This window comes from Lissotriton vulgaris, chromosome 3_2 (genome assembly GCF_964263255.1).
Source record: "Lissotriton vulgaris chromosome 3_2, aLisVul1.2, whole genome shotgun sequence".
Lineage (NCBI taxonomy): Eukaryota > Metazoa > Chordata > Amphibia > Caudata > Salamandridae > Lissotriton > Lissotriton vulgaris.
Window position 1 is genome coordinate 194,820,200 of NC_141690.1, and position 16,496 is coordinate 194,836,695.

Genomic DNA, 16,496 nt, shown 5'->3' on the forward strand with positions numbered 1-16,496 from the left:
CAGCGGAACACCTCGCAGGTTCGCTCAATATAACAGCGGATGCGCTGAGCAGTTAGAAATCGATCAGTCACGAATGGGAGTTAGACCAAACCATTCTGGAGGAGGTGTTCTCGGTCTGGGGGACCCCGACCATAGACCTGTTTGCAACCCCGGAGAACACCAAATGCCGATTCTATGCAAGCAGGGATCACCATCCAGGGTCCTTGGGGAACGCGCTTTCGATTGCCTGGTACTGCGCATTCTTTTACGCTTTTCCTCTGATACCTCTAATCCCGAGGTTGATCAGGAAAGCCAAGATGGAGCCGTGCAAGATGATCTTGATTGCACCGGCGTGGCCCCGACAGTTCTGGTACACAGAACTCCTCCTGCTTTCTCAGGACCATCCAATTCACCTGCAACCGGGTCCTTCTCTGTTGACTAGGTCTCAGGGTCAAGTATTCCATCCGGACCCGAGCTCGCTTCACTTGACAGCATGGCTCCTGAATACATTTCAGAATTTGAACCTCACCAAAGAGTGTAGGGACATCTTGTCTCAAGCTCGAGCTCCAAGTACAAACTGAACTTATAGGGCAAAATGGAAGAGTTTCTGCCTCTGGTGTCAAACATCTTCACCCTTACACTTCGGCTCCGCATCAGATCTTGCCTTGTATACTATCACTGGCTAAATCTGGATTGGCTCATTCTTCTGTTAAAGTTCATCTGGCAGCCATCTCTGGGTTCAGACGGATGTCTTCAGGTCCTTCCCTTTGGTCCGCTAGGATTGTCAAGCAATTCTTGAAAGGCCTGTTCAGAGTTTTTCCTCCAGTCCGTCCTCCTCCACCTATGAGTTGTGCGGGTTGGAGTAAACTGTGTAGTCTCTGGTGTCAGGATGTTGTAGTTCCCAAGGGTCCTTCAGGTTAAATCTATTGCATATATTCTTTAGAATGCTGTGTGACGCTGGGGGGAGGGCGTGGGTCTGCGACTGTCTGTCCAGGGTGTAATCTAGTGGTAGGTTAAAGTCCCCTGCCAGCACTGTCATATCGTTTTGGGTGCTTGCTTCCAGTCTCCTCGACTCCTTCCCAGTATGCGGTGTCATCAGTATTTGGGGCATATGTGTTCACTACCAGGATGGTTTCGTTCCCTCTTTTCAGTTGTGTTATTAGTCTCCCTGCCTCATCGTGTTGTTGATCTTTGATCTTTGATTTTTTTCTTTATCAGCATGATTACTCCTCGCTTCTTCCCTATCGCCGGTGAGCAGGCTACCTGTCCTATCCATCTTGCCCTGCCTCTTGCGGAGTCCTCCAGGGAGAGCTTGGTTTCTTGTAGCAGTCCCCTTTGTCCTTAGCTAGGTAGTCTAGGATCTTTTTCCTCTTGACCGGGTGGTTGAGTCCCTTCACGTTGAGTGAGACTATTTTTAGGTTTGCTAGCAAGGAGGAGGTGTTCTTCTGTGTCATGGCTTATAGTGTTATAGTGTCTGAGCGCACGTTTCTTCTCCCTCTTCACCTTATGGGGGGTTTTGCACAAGTCCTTTTGTTTTGCTAGTGTTTCTTATGAAGGTCATGTGCTCTCCTTAAGTTTCCTTGCACTGGTTTCGGACCTTTTCCCCTCATACCTTTTTCTCGTGGACTTGCTTTTATGTGTGGCTGTAGCGAGCAGGGTGTGGATAGGTTTGGAAATAGAGGGATGTGTCAGAGTAGATAAGAGCAACAGACGGTTCAAACAAGACTAACTAGATGAACAAGACAGACGACCCCGGAAAAGAGGCCAACAGACATAAAGGACAGGCCCTCCCACCCTCCCCAAACTAAACCATTGTGTTTTTGACGTGCGACGGCAAGATCCCTACTCCGCCCTGACCCCCCCCGGGATACATAGGTTTGTTATTGCTCTTCTACTTTTACTTGTAGTTATACTTATACACTTAACCGAGACAAAGAGGGAAAGTGAATTTTGGTGGTTCTGCTTAGCATATGCCTCTACAGTACTTCCCATATTTTATGATTAGCCAGGTCTTCCAGCCAGAACTGGCTTCCAGTGGGCTGCTGTCTGGAAGGTCCTACTAGTTTGTTATAGAAGGTGAGAGCGCGTGATGAGCTGTAGGTATTGAAAGAACTTGGATCTGTGGTCATAATGGTCTAATTGTGTTACAATTGGCAGACACTTTAGCACTCCTGTAAGTCCATAGTAAATGGTACCCCTGGTACCTAGGGCATGGGTACTAAAGAGGGTCCCTAAGGGCCGCAGCATTCTAAGAGTCCCGCCCTACAAACTGCATGCAGACTGCCATTGCAGCCTGCCATTGCAGCCTGCGTGACATGGTGAAAACCAGTGAGGGGAAATACGACATAGAACACTCACTGTGTGCAATGCCAAAGTCACTGCATATAAAATATGCAATTCACCCCTGCAGCAGGCCGTAGAGCCCTGAGGGAGGTTGCGTTATTTTGTATGTGAGGACATATCTGCATGAGCAGATACGCCCCTAAGATGTCTAGTTCCATTACTAGATATTGGAAGTGAACAGGGAAGCCATATTAAGGTATGTACTGGGCACTAGTCATTAAGAGTTGCCCAGCTACATAATGTCTTCTCTGAAATCTATGGTGTTTGGTATCAAACACCTTGTTTTAATAAATCCATACTGATTCCAGTATTTTCATTTATTATGATAGCCCACTTAGAGGTGCCCCCTGAACCCTACTCGTCTTCTAGTGTGCTGGCTGGTACCATCCATCCTGCCACCACAGACTAGTTTCTGACCCTCTATAGGTAGCCAGGGAAAAAGGGGGGGGGGGGGGGGAGAGGGCATATCCCACCCTCCCCCCATCGAAAAAAGGCCTGGCCCCAGGGGGTGAGGTCTCCAGGGCTGAAAACGGCCATGGAGGGTGCGCTACACTGCCCCCATACCCTAATAAATAAATTTAAAAAAGGAAAAAATGGAGTCCCGCTCCCTTACACCACCACCTTGCAAATGCGCCCCCCTGGTGCACAATTTGTTGGAGAATTAAGTCCCCTTGACTGTAGAGGATCCTTGGGGGCAAACACGTACTCCTGTTACCTCAAATGTGTCCCAAACAGCAGGATTGCTGAGATGTCCATGGAGCCCACACCCCCTTGCTCCATCACTCTGCAAACTCGTCTCCTGGTGTATTGCCGGTTGGTGGATGGAATCCCCTTGGCTCATGAGGGTTCTTTGTGGGAGGCCAATAAGTCCTCCTGTTACCCCCAGTAAGACGCACAGGGCGATAGTGCTGAGAGGACTTCGGAGGTCACTCCCCCTTTCTCCACCACTCTGCAAACGTGCCTCGTGGGGCATTGCTGGCTGGGGGATAAAGTCCTCTTGGATGCTGAGGTTTCTTGGGGGCCCAGAAGCCCTCTTGTTACCTCCAGTAAGTCTGACACAGCAGGATTCCTGAGAGCTGGTAGGAGGCTCTGCCCCCTTTCTCCACCACTCTGCAAACACAACTACTAGTTAAAAAACCATAGAAATTTGCTCAAAAAACCCAAAGGATACAGGGTCTTTATAGTTGGGGAAATATAATTAAAAAAGCCTTAGAAAATCCCAGTCAAAACCAAAGGTTACATGGACATTCAAGTTAGGCTCAGATTTCACTTGTACAAAACCAGTGAAATTCAGCAGTTTGTTAGCTAAGCAACCAATACCTTATGCACTGCTTATGACCTCACATATTGCATCACTCGTGACATGGTCCGTGACATCACTGATGGCATCCACAGAACCACTCACACCCCCATGCAACCTCTCATGCCCACTCACATATACCCATTCACAGACCCAGACCCATACCAGTACTCGCTCAACCACTCACTCTACCATAGTGCCACTTATGTACCCAACCACTCACACAACCACTCACACAATCAGTCGCTCACCCATGCATCTACTCACACATCCATACAGCTACACACCCACATATCCACCTAGTCACTCCCACACCGCCTCTTAACACACACACATATATACATACATAGGAGTGTGTTTTCTGAAATTACCATAAAAGTATGATGCTTTACAAAAACCTTCACCCTTTTATCTGCACTTTTCTGTAATCACAGATTACTACAATCTACAGATTTCAGAATGTTTGGTTTTGAAGGCACTTACCTTCTTCCAGAATATAGCAATATTAATCTACTAGCCGGTCTCCGGAAATCCACCTCAGCAGCATTAAAATACTCGTGCTCCACCCTGGAGGAGTACTGTAGCAATAAATTGCATTATTTTTTTTAAATCACCTGACACAGGTCATTTGTAGATCAGGATTGTTTTCAGAATTAGCTACATGTTTGACCAGACCTTTCATCCTAGTGTTCCCTCTACACAAAAATCTGAATACAGCAAGCTTTGGATGATCCTCTAATCGCAACAAAGATGCTAATTAATCTCTAAACAGAGGATCTCTAAGAAGCTCATGACTGTCTTATCTTCCATAACGTTTCTTAAAAGTATCACCCACTGCTGTATCTTCTCTAGCTTCTGCTGCTTTATTTGTGTTGTTTCTTGTAAAGTGATAGTGTCTTGGTGCTTTGACAATAAATGGCTGTAATAAATATAAAAGGAACAATTGGCAGCATCAAGTGAATTAATCAACACAGAAAATCATTTCATTGGCCACATTTTAGTGCAATAATTGAAAGTCAACGACTAAACAAATTTTGTAGTGAGATTTAATATTCTTATTGAAGGTTGTAGTAGAACCCAATTTAAATATTTGCTTCTACTAACTCCTTTGATTTGATTTTGATTCAGATTTGTATATGCGCGTAGCTACCCAAGGGCGTCCCAGCGCTGATACTCAGCCTACTTAATCCAGAGAAGGGGAAGTTTATGGGAAAAGCCAGGTTTTCAGTAGCCTACAGAAGACCAGTAGGTTGGTTTCCCTTCGGATGGGGAGCGGAAGGGCATTCCATAGCTTAGGGGCATTAAATGAAAAGAGGCGTCCCCCCTGAACGTGCTTTTCTTATTCTGGGGACACTGGCCAAGGAGAGGGTGTCTGATCTCAGCTGTCTATTGGATTTATGGGGTTTGATGAGGTCTCAGAATGGGGGGGGGGCTCTGCCATGGAGTATTTTGTGTGAGATACAGAGGGTTTTGAAGGTAATCCTTTCTTGAATTGCGAGCCAGTGTAATGATTTGAGGGCAGGTTTGGCAGAGCATCTGGGTTTTGTCCCAGTGAGGAGCCTTTCGGCGGCATTCTGGGCACATTGTAGTCTGTTGATGACAGATATTGGGGCGCCTAGGTACAAGGCGTTTCCGTAGTCCAGTCCTGAGATAATTAGGCCCTGCATGAGCAGTTTTCTGGACTGGAAGGGAATTAGGGGGAGGATTTTCCGTGCTGTCTGTATAAGGCCGAAGCATGTACCGGCGGTTTTTCTTGCTTGGACTTTAAAGTTGAGGTCTTGGTCCATCCAGATGCCAAGGCTCTTAATTTCCCTTTTGGGAGTGGTGGGAGTCCCCATACAGGGTGGCCATGAGAGAGAGGGGGGAAGTTTGCGTGGGTCGCCAAGTAGAAGGATCTCGGACTTCTCTCCGTTAAGTTTAAGGCGAGAGTCGCACATCCATTTTGAAATGTTCTGGAGGCAAGTTGCCAGGTTGTCCAGACATTTGGTCGACTGGTTTATGGAGACGACCAGTTGGGTGTCGTCAGCGTACAGGACTACCTTTATGCCAAAAGGTGTCACGATATCTTCTAGGGGGGACATGCATACGTTAAAAAGTGTGGGGCTCAAGGAGGAGCCTTGGGGGACCCCACACTGAAGGGGGAAAACTCTGGAGTTGACAGAACAGTCGGCCACCTTGAAGGTTCTGTATTCTAAAAAGGACTTGAGCCAGGTCAGGGCGGTACCAGAAATTCCTGCCATGTTGAGACTGTGGATGAGGATGGAGTGGTCCACCGTGTCGAAAGCGGCGCTCAGGTCCCTTTCTCATTCACGGAAAAATTAAATTACTTTGACAATGTTTTGAAATGCACATTTTATAAAATTAAAATTTAGGGTGTGAGCAGCAGCAAAATATATATACATAGTCTTCCCTAAGTCAGTCTGATTATGGTGTTTCAAATTTAAACTCCTTGGTTGTCCGTGCTTATTTGTTAATGTTTAATTTTTTTAATGTATTTGTTAGCACCTCTCAAAGGTATACCAAAGCAAGCTCCATTTAGGAGTCCCACAACACCGAGTGTTTTCAGTCCTGCTGCAAACCGAACCCCAGTAGCACCTTCAAGAACACCTATGCGGAAAGAAAGAGGCGTAAAGGTAAATTTTAGTGATCTAGTCTGGGCTATAGTATTTTGAAATGGTACCTCAAATTGATGGATGAACACTCCTTTGACTATTCCTAGCTTTTTTCCATTTTTATTCTGTGATGTGGTTTGGGATGCACAAGTGCACAAAGATGACTAGATAAATGTCAATCCATAAAATGTCTTACCCTCAGCCTTTCCATTTGAGTAAATGGAAGTTCAAATACTAGTATTTCTGCTTGTGTATGCTATTGGATGGAATACTCACCCTTGCAATTTACAAACTACTGTATTCTAGTGTGACTAAGTACTACAACTGTTGTACCTGCCTTTGTCTTTGTAGCTGCTCGATATCTCTGAGCTGGATATGGTTGGTGCTGGTCGTGAGGCTAAAAGGAGACGAAAGACTTTAGGTTAGTAAATCATCATTTAACCACCACTTAAAACAAAATCTGAAGGTCAAACCTGTGCATGGAATTGATGGCCGATAATTTCTCCAAAGCATATTGATTCTGCCTTTTATTGTCACTGCAAGTCCTATTCCTGAAGAGGATCTTGATTGTAATTTAACACATTTGTTAGTTTTGCACCCGATTTTCAGCTAAACCCCATAACTTACCAGTTCATCTGTATTCAAGTGTTTCTAGTGTATCTATATACATCAGTGTATCTAAATTAACAATGTGCATTTTAAGTAGAACTTAACTCGGTGCTTCATTTTTCACTTTAACAGATCCAGAGGTTGTGGAAAAACCTGTCAAAGAGGAAACGGTTGTTGAAAATCCAACACCAGATTATGCTGCTGGCCTTGTCTCCACCCAGGTATGGCTTTATCCTGTTGTAAAACAATGATTTGTTCTGCTTATTTGGAATACCTGCACACTGATGTGACAGAATTTTGGTGCCCTTCGTTACTCTTGTAACGCAAAGTGCCAGCCAAATACCACCAATCGCCCTGTGGCAGAATTTTTATTTTCTTGTACACGCTCCAAAATTGTAACTTAATATGTGAGATTTGACATTTCCTAGCATAATTTTCAGTTGCTAGCAAGACGTCCAGTGAGATTTTTCCAACTCAGGCGGTCGCAGCTGTTCATGGACAGAAGACTTCAGCAAGAGTAGAAAATCCACTCGAGCGGCAGTGAAATCAATTTTAGTAGCTGCTGCGCTCTGGCAATCTGCCATGTGCCTATCACTCTTATTTGTTTTTTAGCGCAGAACGCACTCGGGCTGCTCAATCACAGCGTAAGCAATGCACAGTGCCTATTTCCACCTGTCTGCAGAATCTCAAAGGTTCTTTTGTAATTCCCCAGAATTCCATGGTGTCACATTTCGGGAGTTCCGCCCACCCCGAATAGAAAACCACATAGAGGATATTGATTGATAAAAAAAACTCTTATTTTAAATTCTATTGAGTAAAATTCGATGTTTGCTTGATATTTACCAGAACATGGGACAGTTGACTCCAGCACATTTTATTTCCATCATACTGCTTCACAACTTCCCAGCTGCTTTCTAGCCCTGCTGTTAAACAGGTTAGGCGATAATGCCATATAAAAAGATAGGACAATGGTTTCTACTCCAGCAGTGAAGCCAGAACGCTGTATGTATTGGGCAATCTAGTTTTCCAATGTATCTCACAGGAAAGCATTGGTGCTGAAAGTAGTAGACCCTCCTTGTATTCTCCAAAATATTGTTTCCCCTACATTGGTTCTTTCATAGATTTGGAGGAGTTCAGTTGTTGAGGGGCAGCCTTGAGAGTCCATAGGTACATTTCTAGACAACAGACACCATGTGAAAGCCCGCTCATTTAACACGGTAGTTCTTGTAGTGAATTTGGCTCAATAGGCCTGCATTGTGGTGAAGGCCTTTAGAAGGCAATTTTCCCAGATGTCACAACAACTTAAACTTTGAATTGACATTTTTTCTAATAAAGCACCCCTATAGTGTTTGTCTTTTAATAAAGCCAACTAGAACGATCAGGTAGCTCTAAACTATGTTTGACCGAAGGTACCATTTAATTCCCCTCCAAACGCAAAAAACTAGTCAGGAATTTGTACATATTGGTATCGACTTAATGTGAGAATTTGATGCTGCTCCTTTTAAGGAATGAAACTGCTTCTTTATCCCATAATACACAGTAAAATCAGGAAGATAATTGTGCTATGTATAGCAGTGATCCCTTTACAGAGTTGTGCCAGTTATGATTATTTTGTCTCCTACCTGTTAAGAATGCCTCTTTTAGATCACTGTGTTCTATTATGTTTTTTACTTGTTCAGAAGTAGTCACTTATCTTTAAACTGAGGAGCCTTACCTTGGCTGCCTTTTTTCATTTTGTCATTGTGTTGGCTCTAAGGGTTTTGTGATGGTAAGTGTTGGAAAGGCATAGGTTTTGTCTTACAACTCCATGCCATTAAGTGTGGTGGCATTCTGTCAAAAAGTACCATGTTCCTCATAGAGAAATAGCTACTTCATGATACCACTGTGATAAAAGGGCCAGTGGAGATTATTCAGCCTCCTAATATGGGAATAACAAATTGGGAGGGGGAGGTGGGGGAATAGTCTGTCCTGCTCCCCTTTGGTGTCTAGTTCACTTGTTACATTGCTTCTGCTCTGCAAAGACTCAAACTGGCCAGTCCACATAAGCAGTCACATATCTTCTGTTGGCATCTACTTCCAAAGTACTTTATTGCAGAGCATGGCAAAAAGAAAATGTCTGTCAATGGGCCATGAGGATCCTCTAACAGGGGGCTCAGTCCTCTGTGTGGAAGTTTTCTTCTCGATAAGCTTGTCCTCTCGTACCTCAGTAGCTTCAGACACAACCTTTGGAAGTACATCCACCCATATATTTCTTCGACCAGAGGCTTTGGCTCCTCAGGGAGGAAGTGCCTGTAGAAGGGATGCACTTTAAAGGCGCATCTCCTCATGGACATTGAATTCATACAAGATAGAATAGTGTCATCAGCAAGTAGCACTGGATGAAAAAATCTTGCAGTATGGATCTGAAAGAGACAAGTTAGTGATAGATTCCTTACCTCAGCATCGACGGAAGCTCGCGCCACTATGCCCATTAGCTTCGTTCAACAGAAGCCCTGACCGGTTAACATACGGAGAACGTACTTTCAAGCAGTTGGGACCTACACCTTTTGTTACTACTGTCCGTCTCCTTCCTGTGAAGGAAACCTCAACACTTGGGTGTGACGAGAATATATCGATTTCCTGTCAATTTCCAACATATGGAATCCCTGAGGAGTGGTCTTATTTAGTACTTACTTGAAAACCTTTGGAATCACCGACCTCGCTCCCCTCTACTTCCTAAAACATTTTCCTCTACCTATTAGGACAATCTATGCTCTTCCGGTGCGACCCTCACTGGACTTTTACTTTTGGATGCACTGTGTACTTGGGTTCGACATTAGAAGCCCCTGCTATAACCTATTAGCCCTGACGAAGTTCCCGTGGCACGTGGGAACGAAACGCGTTGGCTTTGTGCCGCTGTTTGTTCTTCTTTTTTTATTGAGTTTCTTTGAAAACATTCAAAGAACCTATATCTTCTGGATTTGTCCATGTAGTGCACCTTCCCTCTAATTCTTATTGTTTTAGGCATCTCTCAGCAGCCGGTGCTGGAAGTTGTTGCACTCAAAGTAAATATTTTTTTAAACAAAGTGAAGTGATTGTGCTTGACCTGGGTCTGCTGGTGGGTTCTTATGATGATCACGCCTGTCTCTACTGCCTGGAGCGTGACCATGACTCCCGGTCCTGTCTGGACTGTAGGGCTAAGGCCCTGAGGGAACGGCGCTGGAAGTTGTTTGAAGTTTGGCCCTCGTGCCGTTCCAGATCCAGGTGTCATTCCCGTGATCGCTCGCGGAGTCATCACCACCACTCCTCCCCTTCCGATTCGGGTAAGAAACGGCACAAAAAGAAGTCGAAGAAGCGTTTTTGCTCTCCGTCCCCCAGTCGGTCCCCGGATGCAGGCGAGGCTCCTTTGGAGCCTGGGAGTCCCGCAGCCTACCCGCCTTACCCGGGTCCGTCGGCGACTCCTGCACAAATACAAGAATTCCTTGCTGCCATGGACCACCTTTTTAGGCCTCATGCTCCCGCCGGTGCGCCTTCAGGTCCCGTGTCCGGATCCTGCTGGTCCGTCGACTCCTTCGGCAGATCCAGCCCCGGCGCCGCCAGCGGCTCCAGCCCTGGCACTGCAGGATCCTGCACCCCTGGCTCTGGCCTTTGCGCCAAAAGGTCCCATGCCGCCCAGCTCCGCCCTCGGTTCCGCTGGCAGCGCCACAATGGATACCGCTGGTTCCGTCTCTGCCCCGGTTCCCGGAGGGATTTGTCCCCACCTGGGATCCGAATTGGGAACCGGTGACGGCTCAGCCCCAGCCGACGCAGTTTATTCCTTCACCGGTTCCTGCCCTGCCGCCGAGGCCTGTGCCTTCGGGGCTGGAGGAGGAGGATGACTGAGAAGGGTTTGAGGACCCGCTTGCTCATCAGTGTGATTCTGAGCAGGATTGGGTGGATGACGGAGGAGGCTGAGGGCCTAGATGTCTCCTCTGATCCGGGGCTTGTCTCTCCCCGCCCACTATGGAGGAAGGTGCCTCGTATACTCGGTGCTCTGTTGGGCTGCTGAGGTCCGTAACCTCTATCTCTCCACAGTGACCCAGAAGACCAACCTCCTCACTGAGGTGCTCCAGCCGGCGTCCACTTCTTTGGAGCCGCTGCTGTCCTTTAATGATGCCCTCACCGAAGTCTTGTTGGGCACTTGGTTACGGCCCGCCACGGGGTCCCCTGTGGATAAGAACGTCGCCAGGTGTCATCGCCCGGCGCCGGGTGACGCTGCCTTTCGCAACCACTCATCCTACACCCGAAAGTCTGGTCATTCAGGCTTCTACGTCCAGAGTGCTTTTCCCACGGCTCCACCAGATAAGGCCTCTTAGGAGATTGGAGCAGTTTGGCAAGCGGTTGTTCTCTTCGGCCAGCTTAGGACTGCGGTCAGTGAACACTGCATGCCTTCTGGGCCGCTATTCCCATGCGGTGTGGGATTCCTTGGCTTAGGTGTTGCCTCGGTGCCCGGAGGAGGTCCAGACTGTGCTGTCTCAGGGTGTGGCTGAGGGTAAGGACGCAGCTAGATTTGCCATTCATTGTGGCTTGGACACCACGGACTCCCTTGGTAGAGCAGTTTCCAGGACCGTGGCGTTGCGGCGCCATGCCTGGCTGAGATCCACTGGGTTCTCCCTGGACGTTCAGAGCTTGCTCATGGACATGCCTTTTGACGGCACTTGCCTGTTTGGTGATAAGGCCGACACGGCACTGGAGCGTTTTAAGGACTCTCAAGCTACAGCCAAGTCCTTGGGTCTTTCCACCACGCGATGGGCCACGACCACGTTTTATTCCTTGTGTGGCAGAGGCACCCCTGGCCGTTCGTTCAGCCAGAAGCCTGCGCAGAACCAGACTCAGCTGGGCCGTGGGCACGGCTGCCGCGGTGGGTCAAGGGGCCGGCGTGAGGTTCAGTCCACCTCCGCCCCCGCGACGTCTACCTCGAATCCTTCCTAGTCTGCGCTTCGAGTCGCATCTCACGCCAGTGGGTGGCAGGATTCGCCATCACCTTCCCCATTGGCGCTCTGTCACTTCTGACAAGTGGGTGTTGCAGCTCGTCTGGAGGGTCTACTCCCTCCCCTTCGAGTCTACCCTCTTTCTCCCCCCTCTCCCACCCCCCCCCCCCATGCCTCCTCAGTTCCACCGTATGTCGGGGGATCACTTTGCACTTCTCGAACAGGAAGTCACGTCCCTCTTGGCCAAGGGAGCCATTGAACGCGTTCCTGGGCCAGAAGTAGGACGTGGTGGTAATTCTCACAACTGTCTGGTCCCCAAGAAGGACAATGGGGGCTTGCGGCCCATCTTGAACCTCAGGGACGTCAAGAGGAGAAGTTCAAGGTGTTGACTCTGGCTCAGGTCTTGGTTGCCCTCGACCCTGGAGACTGGATGCTAGCGTTCGACTTGCAGGACCCATATTTTCACATTCCAGTCCTGCCGGCCTGCCGGCCCACCGGCGTTACCTGCAGTTCACGGTAGGCCATGAGCATTTTCAGTTTGCTGTGCTCCCCTTCGGCCTTACCAATGCTGTGTTCACGAAAGTTATGGCGGTGGTCGCAGCTTATCTGTGCAGGTCAGGGTGTCAGTCTTCCCCTACCTCGACGAAAGGCGGGCTCGCCCCAGGCAGTCGTCACCCACCTTCAGACTACGGCCGACCTCCTGCACTTGCTGGAGTTTTCCATCAATGTGCCGAAGTCGCACTTGAGTCCCTCTCAGAAGCTCCCCTTCATCGGAGCGGTTCTAGATTCTATGCAGTTTCGGGTCTATCTCCTGAGCAGCAAGTCCGGGATATTCAGGCTATGATTCTGATCTTTCAGCCTCTATCCCGGGTTTTAGTCAGGATGACCCTCCGGCTCCTGGGCCTGATGGCCTCCTGCATCCTGCTGGTAAAGTATGCCAGATGGCATATTCGGGCTCTGCAGTGGGACCTGAAGTTCCAGTGGACACAGCATCAGGGCAACCTGTCTGATCACGTCCAGATCTCCGAGGGCACTGCACAGCAATTCCAGTGATGGCTCACGAATCGTGATTGAGTCAATGGCCGATCCCTCTCCCTTCCCCAACCAGAGCACACAGTGGGAGAGGTGGAGATCAGAGGCCTATGGTCTTCGGCGGAGTCCCAGCTCCATATCAACCTTTTGGAGCTTCGGGCGATCTGGCTTGCACTGAAAGCATTCCTTCCCTCTGTCCAGGGGAGTGTGGTGCACGTGTTCACGGACACCACCACCATGTGGTACTGCAACAAACAGGGCGGGGTGGGGTCGTAGACCCTATGTCAGGAGGCTCTGCACCTCTGGACATGGCCGGAACATCAAGGCATTACCTTGGTGGTTCTACACCTGGCAGGTTCTCTGAACTCCTGGGCGGACGAACTCCGCCGCTGGTGCATGGTGGATCACGAATGGCGTCTGAACTCTGACGTGGCGCAAGGTCTTTCTGCAGTGGGGAGAGCCACGGTACACGCCTGCAGGTGAAACAAGTTTGTGGCATGGTGCACAGATAAATCTGTGGATCCCCTTTCTGCCCCTCTTTCCAAGGTTCTTCTGTCCTTGGCCCAGCAGGGCTCTGCTCTGGGCACTATCAAGGGTTTATTTTTCTGCCATCTCCGCCTTTCTGCGGCTTCCTGATCAGCCTGTTCTTCTTAAGTCCCAGGCTGTTAATCATTTCCTGAAAGGTATTACGCACACGTTTCCTCCCGTGCCATTCATAATGCCTCAATGGGACTCAAACCTTGTCTTGACATATCTGATGTGCGCTCCCTTTGAGCCCCTTCATAACTGTCCCTTGTGTTTTCTTACTCTAGAGACGGCTTTTCTGGTAGTTATCTCCTCTGCCAGAAGAGTTGGTGAGCTCCAGGCTCTTTCTTCTAAACCTCCTTTACTTTCTGTTCATCCGGACTCGGTTGTTTTAAGGACCCGTCCTTCTTTCTAGATAAAGGTTGTCACGCCCATTCACATCGGGCAGACCATCACTTTGCCCACCTTCTTTCCGCGTCCGCATCCCTCGAAAGAGGAAGAGGCTTCACCGTCTGGACCCCAAACGTGCGCTCTCATTCTGTCTGAAGTGCACACAACAGTTCCGGGTGGATGACCAGCTCTTTGTTGGCTACGTGGGTGCAAAAAAAGGTCGGACGGTGCACAAACGGACCATCTCTCGATGGGTCGTTCTCTACATCAAAGCCTGTTCCTCGTTGGCTAAGAAGGAAACTCCTCTGGGCTGCGTGCCCATTCCACCAGGGCGACGGCAGCCACCACTGCTTTGGGACGCGGCGTTCCCTTGCATGACATTTGTCAGGCAGCTACGGGGGCCTCGCTGCACACAAGTCAATAAACTTTATTCAGGTTTTGTTAATAAAACCATAAAGGTTACACAGATACAATACACACAAACAATAAATTGTGACATAAATTTAAAAACACAGACTCCGTTATCACAAAATAAATCCTCTAGAAACCGGTCTAAATAAATCCTCTATATGTCCATAAAGTGCCTAGATTTCATAGATGCCTTTAAAAAACCTACAATAAAAATGATGCAGTCATCCTTCAATAATTGGAGATACATTAGTGCAGGTCTGACCTGATTTAAAATTCAACTTCTTTAAAAGGAACAAAAAAATGCCTCCTGGGGACTTCATACAGTTTACAAAAGAACAAAGTGCAGCAAGTCCTGAGGAGAATTTCCATCGCAGCCACAGGAAGCTAGCACTTGACCTCTGGAAGCCCCCTTGGGTCTTGCTAACAGAAGATGGAAGAGATTCATCCAGAACCTGGTTGAAATACATTTTTCATGTGGCGTCAAGGACCCCATAAGGCTGTGGTTCCCAAATTGTGCGCCGCGGCGCCCCAGTGCGCCGTTAATAGCAGCCAGGGGCGCCGCGCACAATGTGGGAAAGATACCACGAGGCCGTGTGCTGAGGAAGCTTGGAATCCTGCTGTTGAGAATGTGAGCCCGTAAAAAAGTGTGTGTCTTTTTACACCCTACCTTTCATCCTGAAAGCTGCAAGTGAGGTTATTCCAGTCAGAGCAAAAAACAGCGTGAACTTACAAATGCCTCCTTCATTATCCGGGAACGTGGTTTAGCCCAGGCGTGCACTGCCACCAAACGCGCGTACGTGCTTTCATGTAGCTTCAACATTCACAGCTATGATTGACTAGCGTTATTCCTGCCATTGTTCTGCCGCGCTTATGGGCACCCTCTTCACTACAAGTTGGTGAGAGGGCTGACAGTGACACTGCTCTCTCATTGACTCTATTTATTTTGACATGTCGAGTTTAAAGGGACAAAAATAAACGGTGACTGTTAGACAATGTGCAGTGGTCTGGAGTCTCGCCATACAGGCAAGCATCCTTAATGAACAGGGCGGCTCGCAGAGCAAATAAGGCAAACAGGTGCATATGTATGACATTTCTGGTGCAGTAAAGCTTCCTGGGGAACAAGAGTTATGTGAGGGGATAAACACAGATTCGTGACATTTCCAGTGAAGAGAGATTTCAAAAACTGATAGATACATCTTCACACAGCTCTTTAGTTATTTATGCTGGCTGTTGTTCTCGCACTTTGTTTATGTGAAGAAACGAGCACTGTATTTCATAAGCCAGAAATTCCAGTGGGCAAACTCGCTGTGGAAATAGGGGGCCGTATTGCAGCCATGATTAATTGCCCAGCCTGATCCTCTGCCAAGGCCGGACAGGAAGCATGTAATAAAACTGAAATAACCGGTCAGCTTCTCATTCTTCACTCTGTGTATTTCTCCATATTAGTGACTATAGGAGACTGTAGTCACCAGCTCCAAAACGAGACTGCTCCTCTGTGCAAATCTTCTTCAGTCAAAGAAAATTATTTTCTATTCCTTCTTCATTGCTTAAGAAAGGCTAAACTTCAAGTCTCTATTTTATATCTTAAAATTCTGTGATGCTTGAAGCTGTTTCTCTTATTAGCTGTGTTGTTCAATACATTATTCAGAGAGATTGTGCTGCTCATGTCAATATATAGTTATTGGTCTTTAATGTTAGCATAACAGATTAACATATTGCATGCACATTCATTTATTAGGTTTTGCCTGGTGTCCGCTGCGCAGCAGCGTCGCGCAGGCGAAATCTTATGTTTTACAGTATGTGCACTTTGTCCCGCCTTCTCTTTCATTGGCTAGCTCCATAAATGGAGGCTAGCCTTTGGAAGAGCGATCTGTCCGTCATGGCCGGAGCAGATTCGTGGGCGTTACCGCGATTTTTACTCATCCCGCCCCTTTGCGATCGTCATGCTGCGGTGTTTTTTTTTTTTTTAATGCTTTGTTTTCGCCATTTCGGAAGTGTCGTTTTCAGGGGTGGGTTGCGCGATGTCCCGCTCTCCGTTCCCGCACCCCCTCCCGTTGTCCGTGAGCCCGTCCCCCCTCCCGCTGTAGAACCCTGGCTTGTTGAGTAGCGTCATGAAACTAATGTAATTTACTACACAGTTCGTCACACACTCGTTTTACAGGCTAAGTTACATTCCGTGATACCGGCATATTACGAGATACCTGCCTACAGTAGGAGGTTTTAAACTATCCGTGGTGGTGAAAGACAAGAACGCAGTGATTCACCGTCACCGCTCGGAAGTCCTCTTTCTAGTTTTATTACACTGACGTCCTGTTGGCGCGTGACGCTGTTGTCACCCAGAAGCAG

The 16,496-nt window shown here is 47.9% G+C and overlaps 1 protein-coding gene across 1 annotated transcript in view; it reads left to right on the top strand.

Annotated features, from left to right (window-relative positions):
- The window catches only part of NELFA (negative elongation factor complex member A), a 213,899-nt gene that overhangs the window by 132,130 nt on the left and 65,273 nt on the right, over positions 1–16,496 (top strand). The window contains exons 5-7 of the mRNA XM_086964207.1: positions 6,125–6,255; positions 6,586–6,655; positions 6,976–7,064. Of these exons, the coding sequence (XP_086820333.1) occupies positions 6,125–6,255; positions 6,586–6,655; positions 6,976–7,064 (290 nt within the window). The remainder of the gene's footprint in view (positions 1–6,124; positions 6,256–6,585; positions 6,656–6,975; positions 7,065–16,496) is intronic.